Source organism: Cinclus cinclus, chromosome 19, assembly GCF_963662255.1.
Source record: "Cinclus cinclus chromosome 19, bCinCin1.1, whole genome shotgun sequence".
NCBI classification, from domain to species: domain Eukaryota; kingdom Metazoa; phylum Chordata; class Aves; order Passeriformes; family Cinclidae; genus Cinclus; species Cinclus cinclus.
This window is the reverse complement of record NC_085064.1, coordinates 9,657,109-9,684,456: the sequence shown is the minus strand read 5'-3', so window position 1 is coordinate 9,684,456 and position 27,348 is coordinate 9,657,109. Positions and strand designations below refer to the sequence as shown.

At 48.5% G+C, this 27,348-nt stretch overlaps 1 protein-coding gene across 1 annotated transcript; it reads left to right on the top strand.

Moving 5' to 3' along the window:
- LOC134051647 (discoidin domain-containing receptor 2-like) lies at positions 1–27,348 on the top strand. Its single transcript, XM_062505554.1, has 16 exons — positions 1–64; positions 4,016–4,118; positions 6,114–6,342; positions 8,006–8,153; positions 8,857–8,962; positions 10,076–10,262; positions 13,642–13,888; positions 14,907–14,999; positions 15,507–15,664; positions 15,914–16,109; positions 17,201–17,445; positions 19,764–19,885; positions 20,222–20,419; positions 23,552–23,786; positions 25,764–25,913; positions 27,039–27,348. Exons 1-16 carry the CDS (start codon positions 1–3, stop codon positions 27,177–27,179), a joined length of 2,622 nt encoding a protein of 873 aa, XP_062361538.1. The 3' UTR covers positions 27,180–27,348.

Genomic DNA, 27,348 nt, shown 5'->3' with positions numbered 1-27,348 from the left:
ATGATCTTCTGTATGCTGCTGCTGGCCTCCCTGCCTGAGCCCTCTGGCACCGAAGTCAACCCTGGTAGGGAGCTGCCAGGCTGGGAGCTGTTATCATCTCCCACCTTTTGTGTGCTCCTCCTCAGCCTTTCTTTGCCTCTCGTGGGGATTGAGTGTTAAAGGTTGCATGCAGAGAATCACTGACGTAGTTCCTGAATGTTCTCTGGACTAAGATATACCTGGATAGCTGTGCTGGAGTGGGACACTGTCCTGGCAGTCCCGGGAAGGCCTGGGCACATGGACATCCTCCTTTCTCTGCCCACTCAGGCCTGTCTTGAGCTCTGAATATCCTTCCATGGCTTTGACTGTGTGGCCTGCAGGACAAACCCCCTCCAGACTGGCTCATTGGTTCTGTGCTCACTGTGGAAAACAAATTACCAGTTAGCAAAGCTTCAACCACTGCTCTCCAGCCAGCAAGGGGTGTTCTGGAGAGAGAAGTGTGGAAGGACAGATAGAAAACCTTACCTGGCACAAAGATAGGGTGCAGATAGGGATGTGAACCTGTGGAGGGCAGGACCTCTTATCCTACAGCATTTGGCAGGATACAGTCATGATGGAGATGAGTAAGATAATGGTCTGCAATGTGTTGCTGCAAGAATTCCTGTAATGAGGTATTTTGAGCTGGAGACTGTCTGTGAAATAAATTAGTTTAATCCTTTTCTAGCTTGGCTGAAGGTGTGGTGAGGCAGCAGTGCTACCCTGAGGGCTTGTTCTGACTCTGCTGGGGCTGGCTATGTTTGTTTGGAGCCCTTTGTGGCTGGCTCTGCCCCTGCTCTGGCCTGTGGATATTTACAGAGGTTTGAGGTTGTGCTGCAACCAGCCAGAAGTGAAGTGAGGGTTGTGGGGGAGCTCAGCAGCATTCCTGTGCTCCCTGTTACACAGCATTCCCTGCACTGTGCACCCCATCACGCATCCAGTGTGGAACTGGGGCTGCCATCTGCTTCTGGTGGTCAAACCTCCCAGGAGAGGAGGGGAGGCAGCTATCAGGTCAGTCCCATGCTGATTGCTTTTAATGGTGGTTGGTGCAGGAATAGCTCTTCCACACCATCTCCAGGGAGGTGGGTGGGCTCTGAGCACAGGTCTGTGGTCCCACCTCCTGCAGGAATCTCTTCCATCAAGAAATGTCCCCTCACACTTCTCAGCTCTGCCTTGTGACATCCTCAGGCAGTTTTGCTTCCTCAGCTCCCCAGCTGCTCTGGTGCCTCTGCCCGAGGCTGGCCCTGCTCTTCCCAGACAGATTCCAGAACCATGGCCCAGCTAGTGCTCTTGGCTGTGATGCCACAGGCTCCATGGATTATCCTGACCTCCTGACCTGCTCCAGGAGCAGCCTGAAGCATGTCCTGCATTGCCTTCTAACCCACAGGGGCTGCTTTGGGGGTGATTTCAAACCTGTGTAGCAGGGTCCTGGTGAGTCCTCTTGTCTTGCATCAGTTGTTTGACCTCACTGACAGGTGGTCTGGGCCACCTCTCTGTGCCCCAGTGTCTCCTGAGTGCACAGTAAAGGGTCAGCAGTCCTGGTGGCACTTAAACAGGACCCAGGGATGGTCAAGATAAGTGCATTTGGTGAGAGCCTAGTGCTGCTGGTTTTGGTGAGAGCTGTGGCCACCCACAGAGTGCATCACTCAGTGCCAAAGACACTCTGGATTCTGCTGCCAGCCCTGGGCTTATGAATAAATGGGTTTTGTTCAGGTTTGCAGGAAGACTCAGTCCCCCCTGAGTCCTTCCCAGCTAGCATCCATCTGGCATTGCTGGCCAGTGTGTCTGACCTTTAAATAAGGTGTGACTACACAGGACTCACACTGCAGGAGCACAAAAAGCACTTTCTGCTTTCAGATGGTGACCCCACCCTTTTGGAAAATCTCCATATGTTTAGCCATGGTTCAGCAGCAGAGGGGGTTGTGCTGGTCTGTGGTGGGACAGGTGAGAGTGAAGACAGTCGAGGCAGGTTTGGTTCCCCAGAGAGCCCGACTGTGCAAGTGTAAGAGCAGTAGTTGGAACTCTTGCTTAGCTTTCAGCAGGCACAACTGTTCTTGATCCCAGTTTCCTTCCAGGGAATTCAGGCCCCTTGGCAAACCCCAGCCTGTGAATGCTGTGGGTGATGCCTGGAGCCCACCCAGCTCTGTGACTCCAGCAGGATCCCATCCCTCTGACTGTGAAAGGGTGCACGCATGGGCTGGCACACAGCAGAGCTTTACCCCAGGGATACCCTCAGATCATTGCAGCTTCCAGAGCCAGGGCTTGGGTATTTATTTGCTTGTGATGGCTGTGAGTTTGTTCAGCTGGTTTTTTGAACCCATGGGAAACTGTAGCATTGGAGTGTTTAATATGTTAAGGATTTATATTCTGTTTTTGAGCTCTCCTGCCTGACCTTTTGATGCCTCCTGGTTCTGGTGTTTTGAGAGACAGTAAGGATATCTGTTGTTCAGTATAAATTATCTTTGTCATACTTCAGTAATCCCTTTTGTAGAGATGAGGCTGCTGATCTTTCCTTCTTCATCATCTGTTGCCTTCTCTGCCTTTTGATGAGGGAAGGAAGGAGCAAGAGCTCTATTCCTAACCTGCCTGGCACGTGACCATGAATGCAGGCAGTGCTGTAAAAGTTTGTTTTATGGATATTCCCACAATTTTAAAAAGTAGTAGTTACTTTTGAATATTAAATAACCTGGTATCATTACCAAATGTTGTCACCTCACCAGCCATCTCCTTTCCCTGATGATTTATGAATACTGAGCACATCACACATTCACTTAATACTGTGACTAACAGCTGCAGGCAAACCCTATGGAAGCACCACCCTCTGTTTGCAAACATTTCTACATCAGATCTGTCAGGCAGTCATTCAACCTGAGGTGCTTTATTCTGTGTAGTGATAACAGCAAGGTAGTTTTCATCCATCTGTCTTGTCTTGTAGCTTCTGAACCTGCTGAATGGATTTCATGGAATCCCAGAAACTCCTGAGTTGGAAGGGACCCACGAGGATCCTTGAAGTGCAACTTCTCTTGAGCTGTATCCAGGTTTGGTACAAGGGTGGCAGGAAATCATCTCCAAGGTCCCTTCCGACCCAGCCTGTTCTGGGATTTTGGGAAACCAGGAGGACACCCAGGGCAGCCCTGCCTGAGGGAGAGGCAGCTAGAACTGTTTCTGTGGCTGCAGCAGTGTGGCAGTGAATACATTCAGATTTAGAGTTTTCCCAAATGTCTCTAATGTTCCAGGACATGTTTAAAAAACTTCTGTCAGGAGAGATAACCTCAAGGCCAGCTAGGATTTGTTAGCTACATCTGCAGGGTACTGCTGTGGGAAGTTTTTGGTGATCCATGGCTTGAGCCAGTTGTCTGTGCTCCCTGGACACATCAAGTTGGGGAGGATTCCCATGCTGGGGAGAAATGCTTGCTCCAGCTGAGGCTGGAGGCAGGAACAGACTGGGATGAGGCAGGATGGATGGACAGGGATCCCTCATGGTCAGATGTGAACTCCAGCCTGCAGTGACAGGGCAGAGCAGATGTTTCCATGACTTGTCATCTGTAATATATGTTTAACTTCTCCCTTGTATCTGAACTGGTGAAGGTAATAATTGTTCCCATTTGAGCACAAGTCAAACATCCAGTTTATTCCAGGGCAAGAAAAATCTTGAACAAAAGCTTCCTTTTTATGTCACATTATTATTGATGAATAATTTGTCATTGTAAAATGGGCCCATGCAACCGGCAACAATATTATGGTTTGGGGATTTCATGCTCTTAAAATGTTTCTTTGTAAAATTTTTGCCTTGCCTGGGCTCTGCTGAATGATGCTGTAAGTCTAATGCATTACTTATCATTTCAGTTTAGGATAATAGTGAAGTATTTAATCCTTCTTTTTTCATTCTTTATTTTAACATTACCATGATGTGGTAGCCTTTTAATTAAACTTGCCTGGTGATTTTAAAAGAAATGAGTGCTGATCTTTGTTGTTTTGCTGCCCGTGTTCCCATGTTCAGCCATCTGTCGTTACCCCCTGGGGATGCACGAGGGGACCATCCGGGATGAGGACATCACTGCTTCCAGCCAGTGGTACGACTCCACAGGGCCCCAGTATGCACGGTGGGTTCACCTCTGACAACAAATTCAGTCCTTTTTTTTCCCCTAAATACCCAATATGTGGTTGAGGAAGAAGATCCCCTACCCTTAAAACCTTGTTTGCTGCTTCTATAGTCAATCTGGGCAGTGCACAGTGAAAGGCCAGGAGGCAATGGCAATGGTCACAGCTGTGATGCAGGAAATTCTGGTTAAATATTAAGGGGGTAAAAAAAAATCCTTCTCCATGAGAATGAAGTGGTGGGATGGGGACCCAGAGAGGTGGTGATGTCTCAGTGTTTGGGGATGTGAGTGTACCAGGCATTAGGCAGCACAGGGCAGCCTTGGAGCTGTGAGCAAGGGGTGGGACTGGAGACTCAGAGGTTGCCTCTGACCCCCATCTTTCAGTCACTCTGTGAATAAATCCTCCAAAGGATTTGTGACTTGTGGGTCAGCCAGGGACAGTGCCCCTGGGATTCTTGTAGAATGCTTTAAACTAAATCATAGGAAATCCTTTACAAGGATGAACTTTTTCAACAGCATCCTATTGAGGAAATGGGCTGTGCTTACTCTGCCTCAAAAACCTTAGAAATGCAGTTAAGGAATTGTTAAGCAAGCAGCTAAATGATATTCTTCACTGTCAAGGAGGCTTAGAGTCTTTATCATAAGCTTTGCTTTTCTTTTTTTATTTTTGGTCATTTTATTTCTCTCAAAATTATTAACTGATGATTCACAAGTGTTCCAAATGTGAGTTTCCTTAGAACTGTTTGTAGTGGTGATATCAAACGTTCCTACTGCTTTGGTGCAACTCAGATAGGAATTTCAGATTAACTATGATACTTACATTTTTATGATTAATTCAGGGAGTCCAAAATAATAAAATTCTCCTAGTGCTCAAATATTGTTTTTTCTTAGTCTGTGGTAGAGCAGTGATGCTGTGTGCTGTGTTTTAATAGTGTTTGAATAGGCCTGTGGGTCTGAAAGCTGGGAGTTTTTTCCTCTAAGTATGGCTTATGTCCAGTGCTGCAAACACTTTGGGCATCTCTTGCCATCTGTTACCATCCTCTCTTTACTGGGGCAGCTGGATGTCCACAGGGTCAAGGCATGAAGCTGACCTCATTAGGTTAGAGGTCAGAGTTGTCCCATGCAGATCTTTGTCCCTGTCACTTCAGTCACCTTTCCTGCTTTTTTTAGAGATTCTTTTACTTGTTTTTCCAGTGTAAGAAAGTCTTGCACAAACAGCTGACCAGCCAGAAACTAAAATCTTCTCTGGCCTGAGCCTTGACCTTCAGTGCTTCCTCCTGGGTACCACGATGCCCTCTCTGATCCCATTAATTGGAGGTAGGGTAGCTGTTTGAAAGCCAAGGGCGCTTCAAGGACTTGCTGTTGGCTAAGAAATCCCTGTTATTAAAAATCCACACGTTTTTGGTGTGCAGATAAATTTTTCACAACTACAGCTCTCCCAATGTTCAGCTTAAGAGCAGAGACCTTCCCCACTGCTCTCCTAACAGCATCCTACACCAGCAGCTCTACTGACTGCAGGAAATGTGAAATATGCATTGAAATGACCCAGAATCATTTCTAGCAGAGCTGTTCTCAATAAAATGTACTTTTAAGGTGGCTCCTCTTTAAGCGTTATAGAGCTGCAGGAGATGGTCAAGCAGAAGTTCAGGCCCTACCATGTGGGGTTTAGGAGCAGTGAGGATGCACTTTAGCAGCAAGGTGCTACAGAGTAGCAGGGTTGTTTCTGATCGATGTGGAAATTCATGTCTGGGGAAGAAATTACTCCAAGTAGTTAATGAAAGATATCTGGGACTGAGGAGCTGTTCTGCACAGGGGAAAGCTGCCTTGTAGGATTTGAGTCTCAAAAACTGACCATTATCCCAAAGGGTAGAGGTATTTGGTAGCCATTGCAGGTTTTGTTGCTTCCTCCCACTCCTCAAAGTTCCGGGTGTTTCCTCAATTAATCATTGGAAATCTGATTCTTTTTAATGCGTGTGATTTCCCCCCCCACCCCTTCAGGTTACAGAGGGAAGAGGGGGATGGAGCCTGGTGCCCAGCTGGTTTGCTGGAGCCTGAAGATGTGCAGTTCCTGCAGATTGACCTGCACAAACTGTTCTTCATCACCCTGGTGGGCACCCAGGGCCGGCACGCTCGTGCCACGGGCAAAGAGTTTGCCCGCGCCTACCGCATCGACTACAGCCGGAACGGGGAGCGCTGGATCTCCTGGAGGGACCGCCAGGGCACGAGGGTGAGCCTGGCGAGCTGGGTCTGCTTGGAATGCTGCACTGTGCCAGGCACATCCTCCCTGTCCTGCTTAGTGCATCGTACTCCATCCTGGCTCTGCTGGAGCAGCGTGTTCTGCCTCACTGCTGTGCTTGCTGTGCATCATCTGGTCTCATCCAGCAGCGCTGCAGAATTCCTGACATGGGGAGCACTGGGATCAGCAGTGACCAGGACTGGAAACTGCTGCTGGATTTGTCTCTCACACAACAGATTTGGGTTTTCTGGCCCTGCATGCTCAGGAGCAGCAGCTGCACTGTGTAGTGATGCTACACAAGGTGCATCATCTCCTTTGCTCCTCTCAGAAGATGGGCAGGATTCTCAACTCTTCTGCTGTGGAGCCTAGTGCAAGGGTGTTGTTTTTGTTTTTGTTTTTTTTTTTTTCCCCTAAGGGGATGTCTGAAGTTTTCTTCCTTTGTCCATGTCCCCTGACTTGATCCCCCAAATCAGGAGAACTGTGGCTCTTCACTACCTGTGCATGTCCCAAACACCACATGGGTGTCCCTGTCTTAGACACTTGTTTCTAAATTGGAAGCTGCCAAGCAAATGCCTGCTTTGGGATTTAAAATCAGAGGGGTGACAGGGAGTTGAGGAGTTTCTGGGTGTCTGATAGCAGTGTTTGGTGTATGGATATTGAGGAGAAAGGAGTTTAGAGAATAGGAAATGTGCTGAGCCCACACACTCGGAGGCTTCCCTGCTCACCACAGTTGTCTCATGCTGTCTCCAGAGCTGAGCACAGAGCTCAGGGCTGTGTGCTCATAAGCCTTTGTTAAACTTGCCCTGGGAAGGAATCCCCTGGGAATCTCACCTGCAATTTATCTGACCTCAGGCTGGCCTGTGGAGTCTGAAGACCTAAGTCAGACTACAGAGGTACTGGGTGTGGTGATGTTTTCTTGCACTGAGGGTGCTTTGGAAGTCCCAGCAGGGTTGGCAGTGCAGTATTTGGTAACAGCTTTTATCTTGTTCATTAATTATTTGCTCACTCAGACCGTTTATCAGCTGTCTGGCCATTACCATTATATTGCCCATCCCTCACATTTTGGTGTGTGCTACAAAAGCTGTGTGTGCGGGATGGGAGGGGAAGTCAAAATAAACAGTGGAGTGTTCCCAGGACAGTGGTGGCACAGAGGGAAGGGTGAGGGTCCCTGCCCTGTCACTGCACTGCAACACAATGGGGTGGCTGTGGTGATGCTGAACACCTCAGTCCAAGATGCCTCCTGTGCAGCACCAAGCACTGCAGCACCTCTGGAATTGTGTTTGCTTGTAGAGAAAGGACATCAGGACCCTCTACTAGGTAACTGGCGATGAGGGCGGCCTCCATTATCCATTGCTGGAACCCCTGGATCCCTTGGAGGAAGGGGTTTCATCCAGTAACTGGAACTCTCTGCAATATCCACTCACACCTTCAGCCCACCTGCCTCTCTTCTCCCTCAGTGCTGCCCAGGGGGGTCTGCAGTGGGCAGGAGGTGACATGGCAGCACCCCTGACACCCATCACCATGGGAGCAGCAGCGGCTCCCTCCTGCAGATTCCTGGGGAAGCTCCCCAGTGTCAGACAAGGGGATACAGGAGCACCACTCCGTGGCCCAACAGCACAGCAGGGGGAAGTCGCTGAGGATGTTTCTCCTCCAGGTGATCGAAGGCAACACCGACACGTACGATGTGGTGCTGAGGGACCTGCGGCCTCCCATCATCGCGCGCTTCGTGCGGCTGATCCCGGTCACCAGGGCGGCCATGACCGTCTGCATGAGGGTGGAGCTCTACGGCTGCGTCTGGCACGGTGAGTGCCCCTTCCAGCCCTGCATGGCCCTCGTGTGCTGGTTTGAAAGAAAAGCTGGTGACAGACTCCAAGTCGGGAATAGAATTTAATAGGAAAAATAAAATGCATGCAATAGTACAAAAGAAAAACCGCTGTCACCACCCCATTAGTTGGGGTGGTGGTAGCAGTCCGGATGAAGTGGTCTTGTTGAAGTTGTGATTCTGTAGAAAGGTCTGGTAGCTCTTATACTCTGGAAACCAGTGGGTAAGGGCTGCTTGTTCTGTCCCAAATCCCAGATTATATCCAGGTGGGGATGCTTGGCTCCTCCCCCCTGGGTGGAATGTCTCACAATGGGCTGATGTCATTCTGTGAGCCAAGGGCGGGTCCTTGATTGCCCATGAAACAGAAATGGCTCCTGGAGGGAGTTACCTGTGAATCATGGGCAAGGCACTGATGGGTCCATTAACAGGAGATAGTCTGGGGGAAGGAGACAAGGAAAACACTGCCCCTCTGGTTTCAACAGCTCATGAAGGTGGTGATAGGATAACTACTTCTGGGCACATCTTTGTAGTGACACCTGGCTGGGGCTCCCCACATGTGCAGAGGGAGCCCCTGGCCTGTGGAACTGCTTCTGTTGGTCTGTGTGATAAATAAAAAGGTACATGGACACAGGTGATGGGAGGCTGCTGCTACTGTATTTCTGAGGTGTGTGACCTTTTTTTAGATGGTTTGGCATCCTACAGCATCCCTGAAGGAGGGACAATAGCAGCTCCTGGCTTCCCCATCGTTCATCTGAATGACTCGACCTACGATGGCTACCATGAACGCAGGTGGGAGAAGTTGTCCTGTTCTCTCTGTCACTGTACAAATTCTTTCCTACTCACCCTGTCACTGGTATCTTGTATCTCAAACACTTCTTCATGCCTGTAGGATGTTGGAAGATGCTAGTTAACAATGTCTTTATATATTAATATCTGATGGTTTCAAGCTGGGCTGATACAGTAGAGCTTGGATATTTAAAAAAAAAAAATGTTTTTATGTACAGAGTAAGTGTTCCATGTAGCTGTCCAGCAATAACTTAGGAACCTGCTGGGGAGTGTCAGGAAGCTGCCAATGTAGGCATAAAACCCAACCTGCTAAGCCAGGACTCTTTGAAACTTTGCAATTCATGTGCCTGACTGGCCTGGAAGCAGGAATCAGCCTCTTTCAGCTGTTAATCCTGGTTTGCAGTTCAAAGGCACATGTGCTCTAGTGGCAGGAGGGCTCCCCAGGCTGGACTTGCAGAGCCGAGGAGTTGCAGAGGGGGGGTCAGAATTGTTCCACACTGGCATCTTCTACTCTGGAACAGTGCTGGAAAACTGTATGAGGGGCTCTGCACCCTCACATAAGAGTGGAGTGAAACAGGGTCCTGACAGAGAGTCCAATCAGCTTTGGAAAGAGCCAGTAACACTCTTCTCTTAGGAGCAGTGCCAGAAATGATCCTGGTTAGACCTGGCTGTGGCTCATGAGCTGCCCATGGTCTCACTTCACACTTTTCTGCCTTTCTGTGCCTGCCTGCAGGACTCTCCCCAGAGGGTCCCCCAGCATAGGAATAGAGCAGTGTTCCTGCCGTGCAGCTTTATGGTGAGATGCTGCAGTTCCAGCTGTTGGGAGAACACACAGTGTCATTTTCTAGGGTGTTTTTCTTCTCTAGAGGCTCTGCCTGTAGCTCAGCTTTGCTGTTGGTCCTTGACCTCAGTGCAAAAACTTCTGCCTTTTCCCAAGCTGGGAACGATGCTAAAATCTCAGCCCAAACACCAGGGTGGTGCTGCATAAGAACAGTGAGCGGGTCCTTGTGCAGGGTGGGTCAAGGGTAGGGAAACTGATGTTTTACTGGTACCAGTTGAAAGACCCATATGATTTCCCACTGGACCTCTGGCTGACTGTGGATTCTCCCTGGCCAGGCACCTGTATGGAGGGCTGGGCCAGCTCACAGATGGAGTGCTGGGGCTGGATGACTTCACCCAGAGCCACCAGTACCGTGTGTGGCCAGGCTATGATTACGTTGGCTGGAGGAATGAGAGCTTCAGCGCAGGCGCTGTGGAAATGGAATTCCAGTTTGACCGCCCACGGAACTTCACCTCCATGAAGGTAACCCCCTCTCCAGGGGGACAGGCTTTGGGTCTGGGGGCTTCCAGGTTGCCCCTTTTGGGGCATTGAATGGATCAGAAGGGACCTCAAAGCTCATTTCGTTGCACCCTCTTCCGTAGGCAGGGACACCTTCCACTAGACCAGGTTACTCCAAGCCCTGTCCAACCTGGCCTTGAGTACTCCTCCCAAAGCAGGAGCATGCAGGAAGTGCCTGACAGCAGAATTTGAGCAAGCTTTCCAGTGTAGAAAGGTGAAGCAGGTGAGCACTTGCTTCTTCAGAGCTTAGACTCTCCTTCCAGTATTTGGCTTGAAGGACTAGAAAACAGTCACCTGAAGCAGTGTTTAGGCAGCTGAGATGGATTTAAGATGTAGAATTTACTGACCCCTGAGGTAAAGGAATGTGGCTATGCTTCCATTTTGACCAAACATTTCTCCTGTGCTGTGGGAAATTATTTAAACACACAGGAAAAGCATGAGCTGAACTTTGAGTCTGTAGTAAACAAAAGGATCTTTTAAAAAGGATTGGTGGCTTTTCTTGTAGAGATTTCAAATGAAGGAGAACCCACCACATCCTTAAGTAAATTGTTTTGGTGGTTACTTACTCTGGTTTTATTTTGTCTATTTTTAACTTGCAACTGTTGGCTCTTTGCCTGCTTTTGCTGGCAAAAATAAGAGTCCTGCCTTCACAGAAATCTTCTGCTTCTAAACCATGATTAAACCACTCTCTTAATCTTTGCTTCAGTAAACTAAGTTGGCAGGCTTCTCAATGCCTTCCCTGCAAGACCAAGGGTCATTTTTGGTGTTGTTACCCAATCCTTTCTTTCTTTGCTGATTAATCTTTTGGAGGTACACAATCTGGATCTGGATGCAGGCTTTCCATCAAATTGCATAAAAACTGGTACCAATTTCCTGCTTTTGGATGATTCCTTTTTGTTTGTGAATCTTGTGATGGTATTAATCCTCCAAGCCAAGAGAGAGGGAGCCAGTGGTCATTAAGGCTTTGGAATCATGCTAGCAATCAGTTCCAAGTTATTAGTGTCCAGGATAAAAGTCCAGTGTGGAAAGCATCACTTAGATTTTGTCCCTGAGTTCACTACCCTGACATGAGTCAGTCCTTAAGATTATTTTAGGAAACTCCCTCCCATTCAGTTTATTTTATTGCTGGTGATTCTGCTGTCTCCCTCAGGTCATTGGAAAAAGTACCAAATAATTGTGATTTAGGAATGCATTCCTCTTAGAAAAACAGAGAAGAATTTGTGCCTTAAAATTTCTAAGACTGACTAGTTGATAATGTTTAATCAAATTAATATAATACACAAACCCACACTATGCTGACTGGGGACAGATGCCTTCCAAAAATCTGTCTTGTGAACACAACCATCCTGATAAACCAAGCACATCAGATCATAAGAAGAGCTACTTCATCTAGCATCTAATTAAAAAGCTATTCTGATTAGCATAAATTAATTTTCACTATTTATTGAATGTTGCCTCCTTCAGCTTTGCATTTCTTTTGTATAGGTCAGGTGGTCTGTGAATAATTTTTGCTTTCTCTTGCCCATTAACTTTGTCCCAGTCCTCTGAGCTTTCCCAGTATCCAATTTTCCAGTATTCTCTGGACTTAAAAGTATTAGAAATAAATGTTAGCAATATTGCAACTGCATTGCATAGGCTTGTATGCTGCAAAATTGGACTTTAGTAGGAGATGTTTGCAATAGAAAATGTCTGTGTCAGTCCAGGATGGAAACACATCCAACTCCTGTCCAAATATGGCACAAATTGTATATTCCAGGCATCAGGCTTTCCTGCCTGCTTATGAATGACTGTTTCTCCTTACTGAATAATGTTGTCTAAGCTTCATCTGGTCCTAATTATATGCAAATACCCTCCTTTTGTCTTTTTGCTGCTCATCAGGCTGGTTGCCCTCATTAGTGCTTCACTGCTTTTCCCTGCAGGACCTGGCAGAGGGCAAGTAATTAAGAGGGTTCAAGGCTGTAGGTGGTTTGGAAACTGTTGCTGTCACAGTGGCAATTACTCCACATCACTAGGAAATTATTCCTGGGGTCATGGGGATGGTTGGACCATTGTGGCTGTGAGAATGGGGCAGGCTGAGGGATACTGAAGGCTTTGAGTCACCTTATTTCTTCTGATTCCTGGTCAGTGCTATCACAGTGCTGAGATATTGTAGTCCTGAGCTTCAGGTCTTCATAACAGAATTCAACCTGATGCTGAACCACCAGGAGAAGCTGGTGGATGCAGGCTGAGGTGAGGGTTTCTTTGAAACTCAGATCCTTAGTTGTCTTCAAGGTAAAACTGGAACAGGTGTATGCCAGGGGAATATCTGCTTGGGTTTGTCCTTTTTTTTTTTTTTCTTGGAAGGAATTAGCTTAGACTGCAGCTGCTAAAAGTGTCGAAATGCTAAGAATTTTGGGACACAATTCTCATCTAATGGCAGAGATCAATTGTGATATGTCATAGCTTGAGTTGGTGCCTCCAAAGAGGGACCAAGGAAAAAGAAATTCCTGGGACCCCTCATAGCAAGAAGGACAGAAGAAGAATCTAAGAGCAGTATTAGGGTCTGGATTCTCCATACTCTTCATTGCTTCACTCTTTTTTACCAAATGGCTGCTGTGTCATTGTTTCCACACTGGCCTCTGAGACTGGTTTCTGTAGGGGTTTTGATGGGTTCAGTAGTTCATTTTTTAACATGGCTGTTACAGTTCACAGAGCACAATCTATGGGTTGTCCACTCCAGCTGTTGATCTCTGAGTAATATTTAAGCTGAAGCTTTGTCTGTTGTAACTGTTATTAATGATCAGATTGTTACATACAAGTTTCACTACAATCCATCTTTACTATTATTAATGATCAGATTATTAGCTCCAGTGTTCACTGTAATCCATCTTTGACTTGCAGAACAGAGCCATGTAGTTCAGATAAAGTTCAACTTGTGGCCTAACAATTCCAGCTACTTATGTCAAACAATTCAAGTAATACCAATTTTTTTAACACTAAGAGTTTAGATGTTTTTCTTCTTTCCCTTCTTAGTTTAAATGTTCAAAGACAATAGGTGTGCAAGGCTTTAGATTAGTACAAGGTTTGCTTGGTTGATTTTTCTATCAATGTTTTTATATTCTGGCAGGCGTTTTGAAGCCTGCCAGAATCTGACCATTAATGTAGCTTTTGCAGGTAAAATTCAGAGCTGTGTCAGAATAGCTTTTTGCCCAGTGTTCTCATTGCTCACTGGAAGAAGTCACTCATTGCACATTCATACTGGGAGATACTGGGAATGGAAAATTTTTGTGAATGGAGCATCCTTGGGGCTTGATTTAGGTGCCAGTAGATCTCCTCTCTGATGGATGCATTCTCCTTTCCCCAGGTGCACTGTAACAACATGTTTTCCAAGGGGGTGAAGATTTTCCAGAGGGTGGAGTGTCTGTTCAAGCCCCGCCTGATCGCAGACTGGGAGCCCGAGCCTGTGGGGGTGGCCACGGTCCTGGATGACAAAAACCCCAGTGCCAGGTTTGTGACCGTGCCCCTGCAGCAGCGCGTGGGCAAGGCCATCCTGTGCCGCTTCTACTTTGCTGACACCTGGATGATGATGAGCGAGATTTCCTTCCAGTCAGGTGAGTGCTCCTGCAGTCAGACACACCTGGAGAAGGACAGGGAGCAGAAGAGCTGGTGTGGGGGGTGCAGGACTTATGGGGTTGACAGGAGAGTGGCTGCACAGTGGGAGGGAGGGAGGAGGTGCTGCAGGCACTGGAAGGGCAACGAAGGGGCTGAAAGGTTCAGTGGATTCTTTCCAGGCTGATACTGATGCACATGAGCAGAAGCACAATCAGGGCAACCAAAAATTGGATTGTAGAGCAGTTGTTCTTTCTGAAACAGGTCACAGAATATCCTGAGCTGGAAGGGACCGAGCAGGATCATCAATCCAACCCCTGGCCCTGCCCAGACACCACAACCTGGGCATCCCAGGCAGCTCCTGGAGCTCTGGCAGCCTCGGGGCCGTGCCCATTCCCTGGGGAGCCTGGGCAGTGCCCAGCACCCTCTGGCTGAGGGAAGAACCTTTCCCTGATCTCCAGCCTAGCCCTGACACAACTCCAGCTGTTTCCTTGAGTCCTGTCCCTGGTCACTAGAGTGAAGAGATCAGTACCTGCCTCTACTTCCCCAGCTGCCTGCTGGCTATGACATTGATTTTTGCTTCTCTTTACCAAGTATTTTCTTAGGAATAATTCAAGTATATCTAGAGATGATGAGATCAAGTTTAGCAAATTATTAAAAAATAGAGGCTGACTCTTTTTCTCCTTACGTCTTAACTGTGATGCAGAAGTCAATGCCATGAGGTGCATTAAAAGGCTCTGGAGGGAAAAGGACAAAAGTCTTGGAAAAAACCACCAGGACTGACAGGGAAAGGTGTGGATGGAGCTTTCTACTCCAAAGTCTAATCGTGTTGTGAGAGGGCATTCCTGAGGGAGGAATTCTCTGGGTGCTGCTTGTTGCTTACCTTGCAGACAGCAGCCGCTCCTGTTCCTGATCTGCTGCCTGAACCCCAGCCCTCACCTGCTGGGGTTGGGATTGCAGGGACTGGTGGCAGGAGCAGGGAGGTTTTGTTGGGCTGACACACTCCCTTTCCTTCCACAGACATGGAGACTGTCAATCCCAGTTTTGTTACGGTAGCCACAAGCACCACGGATCTCCTGGAAACGGAGCACAACGTTACTGAAGGCACCTGGGGTAAGGACCTCTGCCCCTTGGCCATGCCATAGGCTCAGGTGTTGGGGAATTTCACAGGAACATCCCAGTTAATGTCATCTTTCCCTCCATTTCTGGAGATCTGGGGATGGGCTGATCAGTGCATCTTGCACAGGGCAGCATGTGACAGTCCCCTGAGCCTCAGCTGGCCAGGGCTAGCTCAGAACATGGACTGGAGACTTACATGGAATCAGTGAAACTCTGAGCACTGTCTGCTGTAGGATGGATCCACTGCAGGAATCTGTTCTGCTCATAGCAATCTTTGCTGAACTTCTCTGGAGAATTCTTGGCTCTTTGAGCCTCCAAAATGAGAATTTCTGGTAAGAGCAAGATGTGAACACAGCGGGTGTTTATGTTCAGGGAGCAGCCCAAGATCTTTTCTCTACCAGGAAGTAGAGATCTTACCAGGATCTTTTCTCTGCTGTGAGAAGTTGGCTGGCAGAGAAAACATCTGGTGCTTTAACCCCAGATTCTTCTCTGTGATTGCAGGAACCACATCTTCTGTAACCAGCACTTGGATAGGGGAGAAGGCAGATGACTCCAACACCTCCATCCTCGTGGGCTGCCTTGTGGCTATTATTCTGCTGCTCCTGATGATTATAATCATCATTCTTTGGAAACAATATGTTCAAAAAAGGTTGGAAAAGGTAATACAATGGGCTATTTTGTAGACACAAGTCCAGAACCAGTCATTAACCCTAATGAGCTCAGAACTGTGTAAAAAGCACAGGGTTTCCCCAGCTCCATAGAGTAGCTAAAGCTGCTCTCACAGCAGGGGAGGATGCCAGGCCTGTCCAAGATATTACTGGAAGTTGCTGTGGTTGCAGCCAAGGCATTACTTAACAGCTGAGCATTGCCTCAGTATTCTGGGGGTTTTTTTGCCCTCTCCTGTGCAGGCCCCACGTCGAATCCTGGAGGAGGATGCCACTGTTCGCCTGTCCTTCTACAGCTACACTATTGCCAACAACCAGACCCAGATCCACCAGTCAAATCCCACCTATGAACGTGCTTTCCCACTGGATTTGGAATATCACCAGCCAGCTACACTGCTCCACAAGCTTCCAGAGCTCTCCCAAAGTGCAGAGGATTCAGGTAACATCATCAGCTTCCGAAAGCTGCATGTTTCTTCTTTTATTATTTCTGTCAGATTGTAAAATGTGCAACTTGTCAGTGTCTAAGTTGCCATCTTTGACTCCTGTGCAATGCAATAACCCAGGGAGCTCAGGCAGTATTGTGGAACACTGGCACTTCTTGGCATGGAGCTGTGACAGCTGGAGCAGCAGTCCCACTAGAGGGTGGTGGCCTTTCATTGTTTTATTTGAAGACTGTTTATGTATTACCCAGGTCATCTTTTAGCAGCTGGTTTGGGCAGTCAGAGCAATCACACATTATTTGTGGAGATGCTGCCTGCAGCACTCTTGGGAGATCTTTAACACCTTTTACTCCAGCCAGAGCTCTTTGAAATTCCTGTAGAAAAAACAGAAGGAAATAGAGCAGGGTCTGTGGCTTCCAACCCCCGGGGAGTTTTTGGACCCACACAGAGGGGAATGCTTCCAACAGTGTTTTGTACTCAGTGAAGGCAGTGCTGTATTCCTCACGCTGATAAGTTGCTAAGATCCAGCATTATTCTACACAGGGAGACTGATTTGATTGAGTCAGGGTGTGAATTTGAAGCAGAACTTGAAGGAGAAATGTTCTGTGTAATACTGACCCTACAGGGAGTTCATTCTAAAGCATTACCCTGTATTTATGTGAATAAGCTGTAAAGGAGAGGAGCTTGCTACCAGAGGACATGGGAAATGGAAGTCTCAATCAGTTCTTATTGCAGGAGGGAATCCAGAGTAAGTTTGACGTTGCAAACAACATCCCTATGTTTGGTGATGGGAACTGATTGTACTTAGGATGAATCAGAAACTGAGAATCACTTCAGACTTGCCTCCCTGTCTGGACAAGACCTGTAGCTCTCGTGGCTGGCTAGAACAGGCTGTGTTGAGCTGGAATTTGCTGGCAGCTCACAGGTATTGTTCTGGTTCAAATAGAGCAGTGTCTCCCGTGTAGGTGTCCCTCAGTACAAGGTAGCAGGTGGCCAAATTCCTAGATAGGGACTTGGGAGGAGTGGAAACTGGGACATACTGGTTCTGAGGGAGGGCGTGTGTGACTCAGCTGTCTTTGTCTCCCTTTAGTGTGCAGTGGGGACTATGCTGAGCCCGACCTGACCAAGTCCACCCCTCACCAAGGCTTCCAGAACAACGTCCCCCACTACGCCGAGACGGACATCGTGCACCTGCAGGGGGTGACTGGCAACAACATGTACGCAGTGCCAGCCCTCACCGTGGACTCCCTGACCAAGAAGGACATCTCCGTGGGGGAGTTCCCCCGGCAGCAGCTGCGCCTCAAGGAGAAGCTGGGGGAAGGACAGTTTGGAGAGGTACAGCCATTCTCTGCTGCTTGTCCTCCAGCAGAAAGGAGGTGCCTGGCAGAGAGGAGTCTTCTGAGGTGCTGCTCAGTGGTTCTGAGGGTTCTGCATTCCAGTGTTCCACTGAGCCTTGTGCAGCTGTGAGGCTCTGCTTGGTACCGCTGGGGTCTTTAGCAACAGATGAACTTGAGAACTTTTTGTTTGCTATTTGTATATCTGGTAATTCCTACGTAGGGTTGGGAATTCAGACTTTTGCATCTTCCGTGGACATCTCAAATGTGATGGCTGCCACCTGCCTGTAGACATGTGGGTTTGGAAGCTCTTCACAGTCCTGACGGAGGTTCTGGGGGTGCTCTGCACACTGACCCAAACAACGACAGACATTTCCCAAACACTGTGGCACCCTCATATTTTCTGACATTGCTGCTTGCTCAAACCCCAGTTTGTCAGCAGCCTCAGGCAGAATGATGCACACATCTGTCATCTGCCAAGCTTTCCCTTTGCTCCTTGAGCTCCTTTCAAGCTGTCAACATTTTCACCCTGCCTTTTCTTCTCTCCCTGCTTCATTTTCACACCATCTGTAGCTCCATCCTGAGCAGGTCTTTCCCTCTTCTGCTCTCACTTTTTCTCTGTCTTTTTTCTTCTCAGCTTTTGTTCACTCAGTCTTAAATTCTGTTTCTCTATTGCATTTTGGCAACCACAGCCCTTCACTGACTGCTTCCTGGTCTGTGATGTGCCCATCTTTGTAGTTCCTCCATTCTGACACCCCCCTTCCCTACCCCAGCCCCTTTCCTGTCCCCTCCTTTCTGGCTCACTGTTTTCTGGGGAGGTGCTGACAGTCTTCACCCTCCTCACCTGGCTGTCAGTGCAGCCCTTTCTGCTGTTGCCTGCATCCTGCTCTGTGCTCCAAAAGTGGGACAGAGAGAATTTTCTTATTGGTTTGCTTCTGGTTTCTCCTTTCCTCTCATGCTGTCCTCTTAATAACTGTAATCATTTCTCCTCTGTATTGATTGGAGATGGCTCTCCCAGCACTATTTTCCTTGAGGATGGATTCAGAGCCTGTTGCTTTCCATGTATCACAGGCTCTTTTGCAAATGTGCTGCATCACGTTTTCCTGTCTCTCCTTCTCGCCTCCTTAGTCTTTGTCAAACTGGCCATCATGTGCTATGCTCCACTGCTCTGGCTCTGTGCCCCTAGAAACAGGGCTCATTGCTGCTTTCAAATCTCCACTTTTCCTTGCTTTCAGTCTTTTGTCTTCCTTTCTCCCAAGGAAGCCACCACCCTTCCCTGGTGACACATCACCTCGGAATTACCTGTGCTCAGTCCTGGGGCTCTTCCCTGTTCCAGGTCTTGTGATTGTATTTTCCCCACAGCAGATTGATTCTCTGTGGGACTGCAGCAGCATCTCTGTACCTTTGTTCCTGTTCTGCAGTTTGTCCCATTTTCTCTGCTCTCTCATTTTTCCCCTCACCATGCTTGTGACATAAGTTCTTGCTACTCTCTTCATACAAAATTCATTATGCTCCCATTACATTCCCCTCACTGCTGCAAGTCTTTGACATCCAGTCTGCTCTTCTTTTCCAGTCCTTTTTCCTATCCACACTCTCAGGTCTGTTTGCTTTCCCCACCCCGTTCTCCATTTGGATGCACATTCTGGGAGCTTCTTAAGCAAGTGTTTTGTCACCCCTTCTTGTACAACCCTGGCAGTAATTTTATAACATTAATCATTAATTTATTGGAAGAAATTTGGGATTATGTATAGTCATTAGAGTATTTGTCTATTTATCTCTGGGTATACATACAGGTGAGGTGTTCATATCAGGGACACATTTGCACACAATTTTCTCCTTTTTTTCCTGGAATTTGAGGATTTTGGATAACTGGCTGTTGTTCTTGGATACTACTCAGTGAAGTCTGAGCAATGCCTCAAGCCAGGCCATAGTTTGATGGTTCTGGGGTTTTGTGAGGTGCTTTAGTGCAGAGCAGAGCCACCTGGGTTCAGGGGCCTTCCTGAACATCCCCAGTAGGTGCTGGGGGAGCTGGGCTGCCCCAGGCTGCTGCACCAGTGCAGTAAACACAGTGTGTTGGGGACTCACCTGGCTTTGATGCCTGTGTGCTCCTGTGTCATGGGCTATGTCCTGGACACGTTGTGTCAGGATCTAGGGCCGACCCTTGGGTCTTTTCTGATCACAGCTGTGTCACCTTTGCCAGATCACTCACTTGTTCATTCTGCCAGCAGTGACCAACCAGTGACCTGGCTGTGATGTTGTTTTCCTCTGGTTTTCTGCCTGTGTATGCTGTTACAGCTGCCTCTGCCTTCTGCCCTGCAGGTGCACCTCTGTGAAGCTGATGGCCTGCTGGAATTCCTGGGAGTCTCATCCTCAGAATTCACTCACCAGCCAGTTCTTGTGGCAGTGAAAATGCTGAGATCAGATGTCAACAAAACAGCCAGGTAAGTGCACTTGCAGTTCCAACTAGCTGGGGAGAAAAGCAGATACTCCCCAAGCCCAGGTTAACCCTGGGGGCTGCTGTGGGAGTGTTTGTGTGTCTGTGGTGTATATTCCATGTGTTCATGGAAGGAGCAGGACACAGCAGGGAGGGGGGGGTTAGGGGAAGCTGCAATATCAGCCTGAAATGCTGCATTAATCCTGCTGCTGGGAGAGGTCCAGAACCAGTTTCACACCTGTGTGTGCAAAGTGTAAATTATTCTGAACTGAGAACACACCACTCATGCTGTCCTCAGACAGGGGTACAGTTAGGGATTCAAAGGTATTTTCTGTTTTACAAGGAATGATTTCCTGAAGGAGATCAAGATCATGTCCCGGCTGAAGAACCCCAACATCATCCGGCTGCTGGGCGTGTGCGTGCGGGACGACCCCCTGTGCATGATAACAGAGTACATGGAGAATGGAGACCTCAACCAGTTCCTGTCCCACAGGGAGATCTACAGCAAATTTGCCATTTCAAACAACATCCCCTGTGTCACGTAAGAGAAGCTGCCTCTCTTGTTGGGATAAATCAGAATACAGAGCTGCCAGTTTTATCTGCTGTGCCATTGCCATGGCACGTGGATGCCAGTCCTGCTTGGTGTGGGGTTGTTCCTGAGGCTTCTGGAGCTCTGTGTACCCCTGAAGTGTCCCTGACAGAGCTGTTCTGGTCACAGAGACCATCTTTGTATTTGTTGAGGTGACCATCTCTTTATGTTAGTGGGCTTGCGTCAAATATTTAATTGACATGAAAATCAGTTGCATTACAGCAAGAATTTTGGGATGAAAATCAAGAATGTCTCTTAGGCTTTTAGAAGGTTCATATGTTCTCTGCTGACCAAAAAATATTGCATGAGAGGAGCTGAGTGTGGAGCTTCAGTAAGGAGAAGATTTCATCAGCCAACAGAAGCAGAATATTTGGCAAAGAAGACCACTTTTCAACTGCAGTGGCACTTGTCTTCCTCCTCAGTGGAAGGATTAAATCTGCCATAAAAGTATCTCTGCTATTGGAGTAATGCTTTCCTCAAAGGAGAGTCATGTAGGACTAATATATTCTGGTTGATAAGGAGCCTTGCACTGACCAGGAGCTGCAGCATTGCTGAGCCTTTGGTGTATTCCTCCCTAAAGGATTACTTGGATTTGTGGTTCAGGCACAAGGCAGGCAGGCAGAGCAAGCTCTGATGTGCTTGGGCAGGTGGTGGCTGGGTCTTACTGTGGCCAGACAACACCAGCCTTGCTGCCAGGACCTGTCAGTAGTCCTGTCAGGAGTGTTAACCTGGTGTCCTGCAGTCAGGACATGCCAGGAACTGTTGGAGGAGAGGATTTGCCTCTGAATAGAAACAGATTCCGGCTCTCTCCAGCCTCCTGCCCGTTCTGCCCATCTGAAACCTCATTCACTTTTAGACTTGTGGCTTTTTTTTTTCCTGGCCAAAGCCTCAAAATGTTCTTTCTTTATTTTCTCTTGGCTTCTTATTTAACTTCAGCACTGTCATTCACATTGTTCTTCCTTGCTTTCCATTACTTGTCTCTACCTCTAGTTTTTCATTGTCTCCCACTGATCCTTCAGCCTCTCCTTCTGTTCCTCCCAGGCAGTGTCACACAGAGGCAGCTCTGAAGGGGTTGTGTCCTAGCAGTGACAGGAATGCCCCACCTGGCTCTCAGACCCAAGATTTGGTACATCAGAGGTGGTGACCAGCCCTTTCACACACAGGGATCACATGTTCTTGTCCTTATGACTCTTTGGTATTTGAAATGCTTTCTCTGCTTTCTCTGGCTGTCTGATCACAGAATCATTTAGGTTGGAAAAGCCCTCTAAGATCATTGATGTTCTTCCAGCACTGCCAAGGCCACCATGTCCCAAAAGTGCCACATCTACATGGCTTCTAAATCCCTCCAGGAACAGTGAGTCCAGCACTGCCCAGGGCAGCCTGTGCTAAGACCTGACAACATTCTGGTGGAGAAATTTTCCCCAATATCCACCCTAAGCCTCCCCTGGTCCAGCCTGAGGCTCTTTTTCTCTTCCTGTCCCTGTTCCCTGGGATCAGAGCCCAATCCCCCCCAGCTGTCCCCTCCTGTCAGGGAGTTGTGGGGGGCCAAAAGGTCCCCCCCTGAGCCTCCTTTTCTCTAGGCTGAGCCCCCCTCCCCCCAGCTGCTTCTCCATCAGTTTTGCAGCTCTTCCAAAGGCAGCTCTGCTCCTCTGCCTTTGGGGTGCTACCTGGAGGCACCACAATGACTCTGCTGAGGAGTCTGTCCCATCCAGTCCCATCCCATCCTGTCCCTCTGCTCATGGAGCTGCTTGTGTGGGAGCCTTGGGAACTACCTGAGCAGGGGGACAGGAACCAAGGGGAAGCTGCTGGTGGGACCCCTGCCAAGGTTTAGGTGGAACAGGAAAGATGGGGCTGATCAGAGCAGCACCAGGCAGAGAAGGAGCCACAGCTGAGCAGGGGAAAGGAACTCCTGGGATCATGGAGGCCATGGGGTCTTAGAGGCTGTGCCCATTCCTGTGCCACAGGCCAGCAGCCAGGTTATCAGGGTACAGATGAGTGGAAGAGTTACTGCTCTGCAGCCTATAATAAGTAGGAAGAGGGACTTTTTGCACAGACAGGTAGTGACAGGACAGGGAGAATGGTTTTACACTGCCAGAGGACAGGGTTAGATTAGATTTTGGGAAGAAAGTCTTTACTCAGAGGATGGTGGGGCCCTGGCACAGGTTGCCCAAAGAAGCTGTGGCTGTCCCATTCCCTGGAAGTGTCCAAAGCCAGGTTGGAAGGGTCTTGGACCACTTGGGATAGTGGAAGGTGTCCCTGCCTGTGGCAGGGGTGGAATTAAATGATCTTTAAACTCCTTTCCAACTCAAGCCATTCCATGATTCTGTGATAGTCTCCTTTTTCTTTATGTTCTGGTGGCGAAGACCTCTTTTTCTGACCTTTACTGAAAAAATGCAAACTGTGAGCAGTTGATCAGATGTGTTCTGATGAGCACTTGGTCGTGTGAAGCATTTGAGCTTCAGCAGTGGGATACAGGCTGAGCAGCACAGAGCAATAGTGTGGGAAGAATGCTGAGAGTCTGAGGGTCCAAACTCTATCTGTGCATCCTGCTGCTTTATTAATCCTGTTTTCATTTAGTTAATGGAGGAATTTAAATTAGATGGAAAATGTATCTGTTTCTATTTTCAGTAATGTTCAGCATATTTAAAACCAAGTCAACTCTCTTTAATGTGAAGGGACACACTTATGTTAATATAAACATTCAATAGTGGTGGTGTTTGCAGTACCAGGCTAAGTGGTTTTTAAGATATGAGATTCTGAGTTTAATTTTTCATGTCTCTCTACAAAACGTTGGTGCTTTGATGCATGAACTCTTTGAAAATCTCAAGATTAATGTGTAGTATTGAAAAAAAACCTAAATCTAAAGGATGTCAGGTTGTGAAGGCCTGAATTTCAGGGACAGCCTGTCTGTTCCTGCTTAGTCAGCCCAGGATCTTGGCTGTTCACGCCCTGGAACGAGACAGTTTAGTTCCACTGTTACGGCAGAAAATAAAACAACAGGTCACTAACACATCAAATACAATAAAGTCTTGAGTGTGGGGAAACTCCACTGATTTTTCTTTGTTCTGTTTTCCTTTGCTGCAGCCACTCCAACCTGCTGTACATGGCCACCCAGATCGCCTCAGGGATGAAGTACTTGGCATCTCTGAACTTTGTGCACAGGGATCTGGCAACTCGCAACTGCCTGGTGGGGAACAACTACACCATCAAGATTGCAGACTTTGGCATGAGCAGGAACCTTTACAGTGGGGATTACTACAGGATCCAGGGGAGAGCTGTGCTGCCCATCCGTTGGATGGCCTGGGAAAGCATTCTGCTGGTATGCACTGCACAAAGCCTCTCTTTCTTCCTTCCTCTGATCTTCACTGTGTCCCTGAAGCAGTGGCACAGCTGTCACACAGCTGTGTGCCAGCTAATCACCACCACTATCTGTGCTGCACATGGCCCCTGGTGAGAAATCCATGGGGTTGGGCTGGACATAACTCATCCTGGGAAAGGAGCATGCCCTTGGAAAATCAGAATGTCATGGAATGGTTTGGGTTGGAAGGACCTTAAAGCCTATCCCATTCCACCCCCTGCCATGGGCAGGGGTACCTCCCCTCCCTCACAGGGAACAATTTCTGCCCAATATCCCATCCATCCCTGCTCTCTGGCAGTGGGAAGCCATTTCCTGTGTCCTGACACTCCAGACCCCTGTAAATTGTCTCTCTCCATGTTTCTTGTCAGGCCCCTTCAAGCCCTGCAAGGCCACCCTGAGGTCACCCCAAAGCTTCTCCTCTCCAGGTGAACAATCCCAGCTGTCCCAGCCTTTCCTCCCAGCAGAACTGCTCCATCCTCTGATCCCCCTGGTGCCTCCTCTGGATCTCTCCTTGAGCTCCAGCTCCTTCCAGTGCTGGTTCCAGGGCTGGGGCAGCTCTGCAGGTGGGGTCTCACCTGAGCCCAGGGGCAGAATCCCCCCTCCCCTGCTGCCCACGCTGGGGCTCAGCCCAGGGCAGGGGGTTCAGGGCTGGGGCAGGTCCAGCTCTCCCCCACAGCACCCCCAGGTCCCTCTCCCAGGGCTGCTCCATCTGCTCATCCCAGCCTGGACTGATCCCAGGGGTTGTCCTGACCCAGGGGTAGCTCCAGCACTGGTGAAACCTCGTGAGGTTCCTGTGGCCACTGCTCGAGCTTGTCCAGGTCTGTCTGGATGGCTTCATATCCCTCGGGCTTTATCTGGGCATGAATGCCTGGCATTCCTGCTGGAATTTTAAGGAAGTTGCCTTTCTCTGCTTAATCCCCCAGCTGGGAAGTTGAGAGGGGTGGGGACAAAACCACATGAGTTTCAAGTGCCAGGTCTGGTTTGAGGTTATGGGGTTTTCTTCACATTTAAGGGTCCTGCTGTTTCCCCTGAGGAGATTGTTCCACAGCCCAAATACATCCAGTCTGGAGGATATTTAACCTTTTTTTTTCTTGTAGTAGTTGGTGAGTTACTTCCTTACAACATACTCTCCAAGTACCCAGAAAAATTCTAGTTACCTCTACTACAGAGGCTGCCAGGCCCAAGCTCTCAGAAATCCACTCTCTTCCTGATTACAGCTGCATCTAAACCATAAATCACTCCCATCCTACCTGTGTGAACACCTTCCAAACCTTGACAGACTGCAAGGGTTGCCAGATAAGCCTGGGTGAAATAGGGCTGGGATGTTTTCTGCCAAACAGGCCCTCTGGCCCCTCAAGTGTTTTGTGTTATTTTCTGAGCAATCTTCTTTTTACTTCTCCAGAAACACATTGTTCCAAACACAGCCAGTTTGGGCACATTCTGAAGACAGAAAACAGGGACAGCAAGAAGATTTTTACTGGCTTCTTACATGTGCAAAAATCAAAATTATCTGGGGCCTTTCTCTAAGAGTCTGGAGTCTGCTCTGGCTCTGCTTTCACCCTGAGGGGTTTGCTTCCCTTTCAAAGGCTTCTCTGTGAGCTCTGCTGTTTTGGGTGGAGGTAGCCAGTGACTATCCCCCTCTATCAGTTTATTTTTTTCTGCTGCAAACAAACTGTCTCAGGAGGATCAGAAACTCTGGCCTTCTCTGGGGCCTGCTCCCTGTTACAAAGCTTTGCCCCTGTGAAAGCTGCACCTTCTTAGGGGTTGTGGGACCCCCAGGTACTACTGCTGCCCTACAAACAGCCCTGCGTGTGTGCAGTCACCTCTGGCTCTTTTTGGAGCATTTCCCCAGGTGTGTTCCTCGTGTTGAGCTGCAGAGGGTGCAGACTGAAAGGGTTTTGCTGAATGGGCACCTGAGCAGAATCTCTCTGTCCACAGGGCAAGTTCACCACAGCCAGCGACGTGTGGGCATTTGGGGTGACCCTGTGGGAGATGTTTGTGCTGTGCAAGGAGCAGCCCTACAGCCTGCTCACGGACGAGCAGGTCATCGAGAACACGGGCGAGTTCTTCCGCAGCCAGGGCAGGCAGGTAAGGAACCCAACAGGCTCTGCCTTCACTCAGCTTCTCCCAGCCTGGTGCATGCTGCCACTGCCCTCACCTCATCTGCAGTAGTCTCTGCTTCCACTCAACTTCTCACCTGTGTCCTGCCTCTCCTCCCCTTTTTCTGGGCTCACTGCACCAGTTTTCTTCTCTTGGAGTCCCACTGGAAGAATCCCTCAGCCCTGTTCTGCTTATTTCCTGTTCTAAACCACTCTGCCCTGTCTTCAGCTTTTCCAGGCTGTCTCACACAATCCTCTCTCCTTTCCTCTGTCAGCACTCTCCCACCAGCTTCGCCTCTGGAAGATGAGGAAGCAGGAGGGAATTGTGGTGGGAAGGAGCAGTTGTTAGTTCCCAGGGGATTAGATTCTCCCTGTAGTATCTCCGCATGTGCCAAGAAGCCTTTGGCCCTCTCCAGCTGCTGAAGGCTTTTGTGTTGTTTTGTCCCCGCTGCTGCTGCCCTCAGTAGATACCAGTGATGGTGCAGGACACTCCAGCTCCTCAGTACCCAAAGCTGTGGAGTACCAGTTCAGAAGAGTTCTCCCCAAAACTCACCTTTTAGCACCAGAGAATTAAGGGAAATAGAATGATGAGTGGTTTACTCACCATCTCCCAGATGCCAGTGATTAGCCAGGAGTCTAAAATAAGTGAGCCTAAAAAATGAGAGGGAGAAATCAAATCATTCTGCCAGGCTGTGCTGCAGATAAGCTCTAAAAGGTGTTTTTTTCTGTCTCTGCTAACAAGCTGTCACGATGCTTAGAAAGCCTCATGGGTTGTCTACGGTGAGTTGAAAGTACTTGGATTTTATTGTGGTAAATTTGGTTTTGGTTTGTGCTTTGCTGTCTCTTGGAAGACAAATCAGAAGCATTGATGTTTTCTGAGGGACAAAAGCCTGTTTTGTGACCAGCTCATCAGGCAAGTTGGCAAAGTGTCCATGGTGCTGTTTGAGAGGCTCTGTCCAGACTCCTGCCAGACTGGGGCTGGAGGGATTCCAAGTGCTGCATGGTGGCTGTGTCTTGTAAACCTGCAATGAAACTGTCTTTTGGCATTGCTTTAGTAAAGGTTCAGTTCTTTTGTGAGAACCCCACTGAAATACTGTGACTCTCTTCCTTTCAGATCTATCTCTCCCAGACTCCTCTGTGTCCTAACCCTGTGTTTGACCTGATGCTGAAATGCTGGAGCAGGGATATCAAAGATCGTCCCACTTTTGACATGATCCACCAGTTCCTGCTAGAACAAATGGAATCAAACATTTGAGGCCAGGAAATAGGCAAACTGTTGAGAACAGAGTGACTTTGGGGTCTCATTACCTGTCCCTCACAGTCAGGCCACCTCGCTCCCCTCCCTGACTGGGCCCTATTGCAGTTGGGATGTCCATGGCAGCTGCTCATTCTCTTGGCCATGGTCTGACACACAGGACCAGAGG

What these genes read in the sequence shown, in the direction of transcription:
- LOC134051647 (XM_062505554.1), top strand. Translation starts at nt 1, where the DNA reads ATGATCTTCTGTATGCTGCTGCTGGCCTCCCTGCCTGAGCCCTCTGGC. An exon ending in CTACGGCTGCGTCTGGCACG is followed by an intron (nt 8,154 to 8,856) that starts GTGAGTGCCCCT and finishes ACCTTTTTTTAG; the next exon opens with ATGGTTTGGCATCCTACAGC. An exon ending in GATGTCAACAAAACAGCCAG is followed by an intron (nt 19,886 to 20,221) that starts GTAAGTGCACTT and finishes CTGTTTTACAAG; the next exon opens with GAATGATTTCCTGAAGGAGA.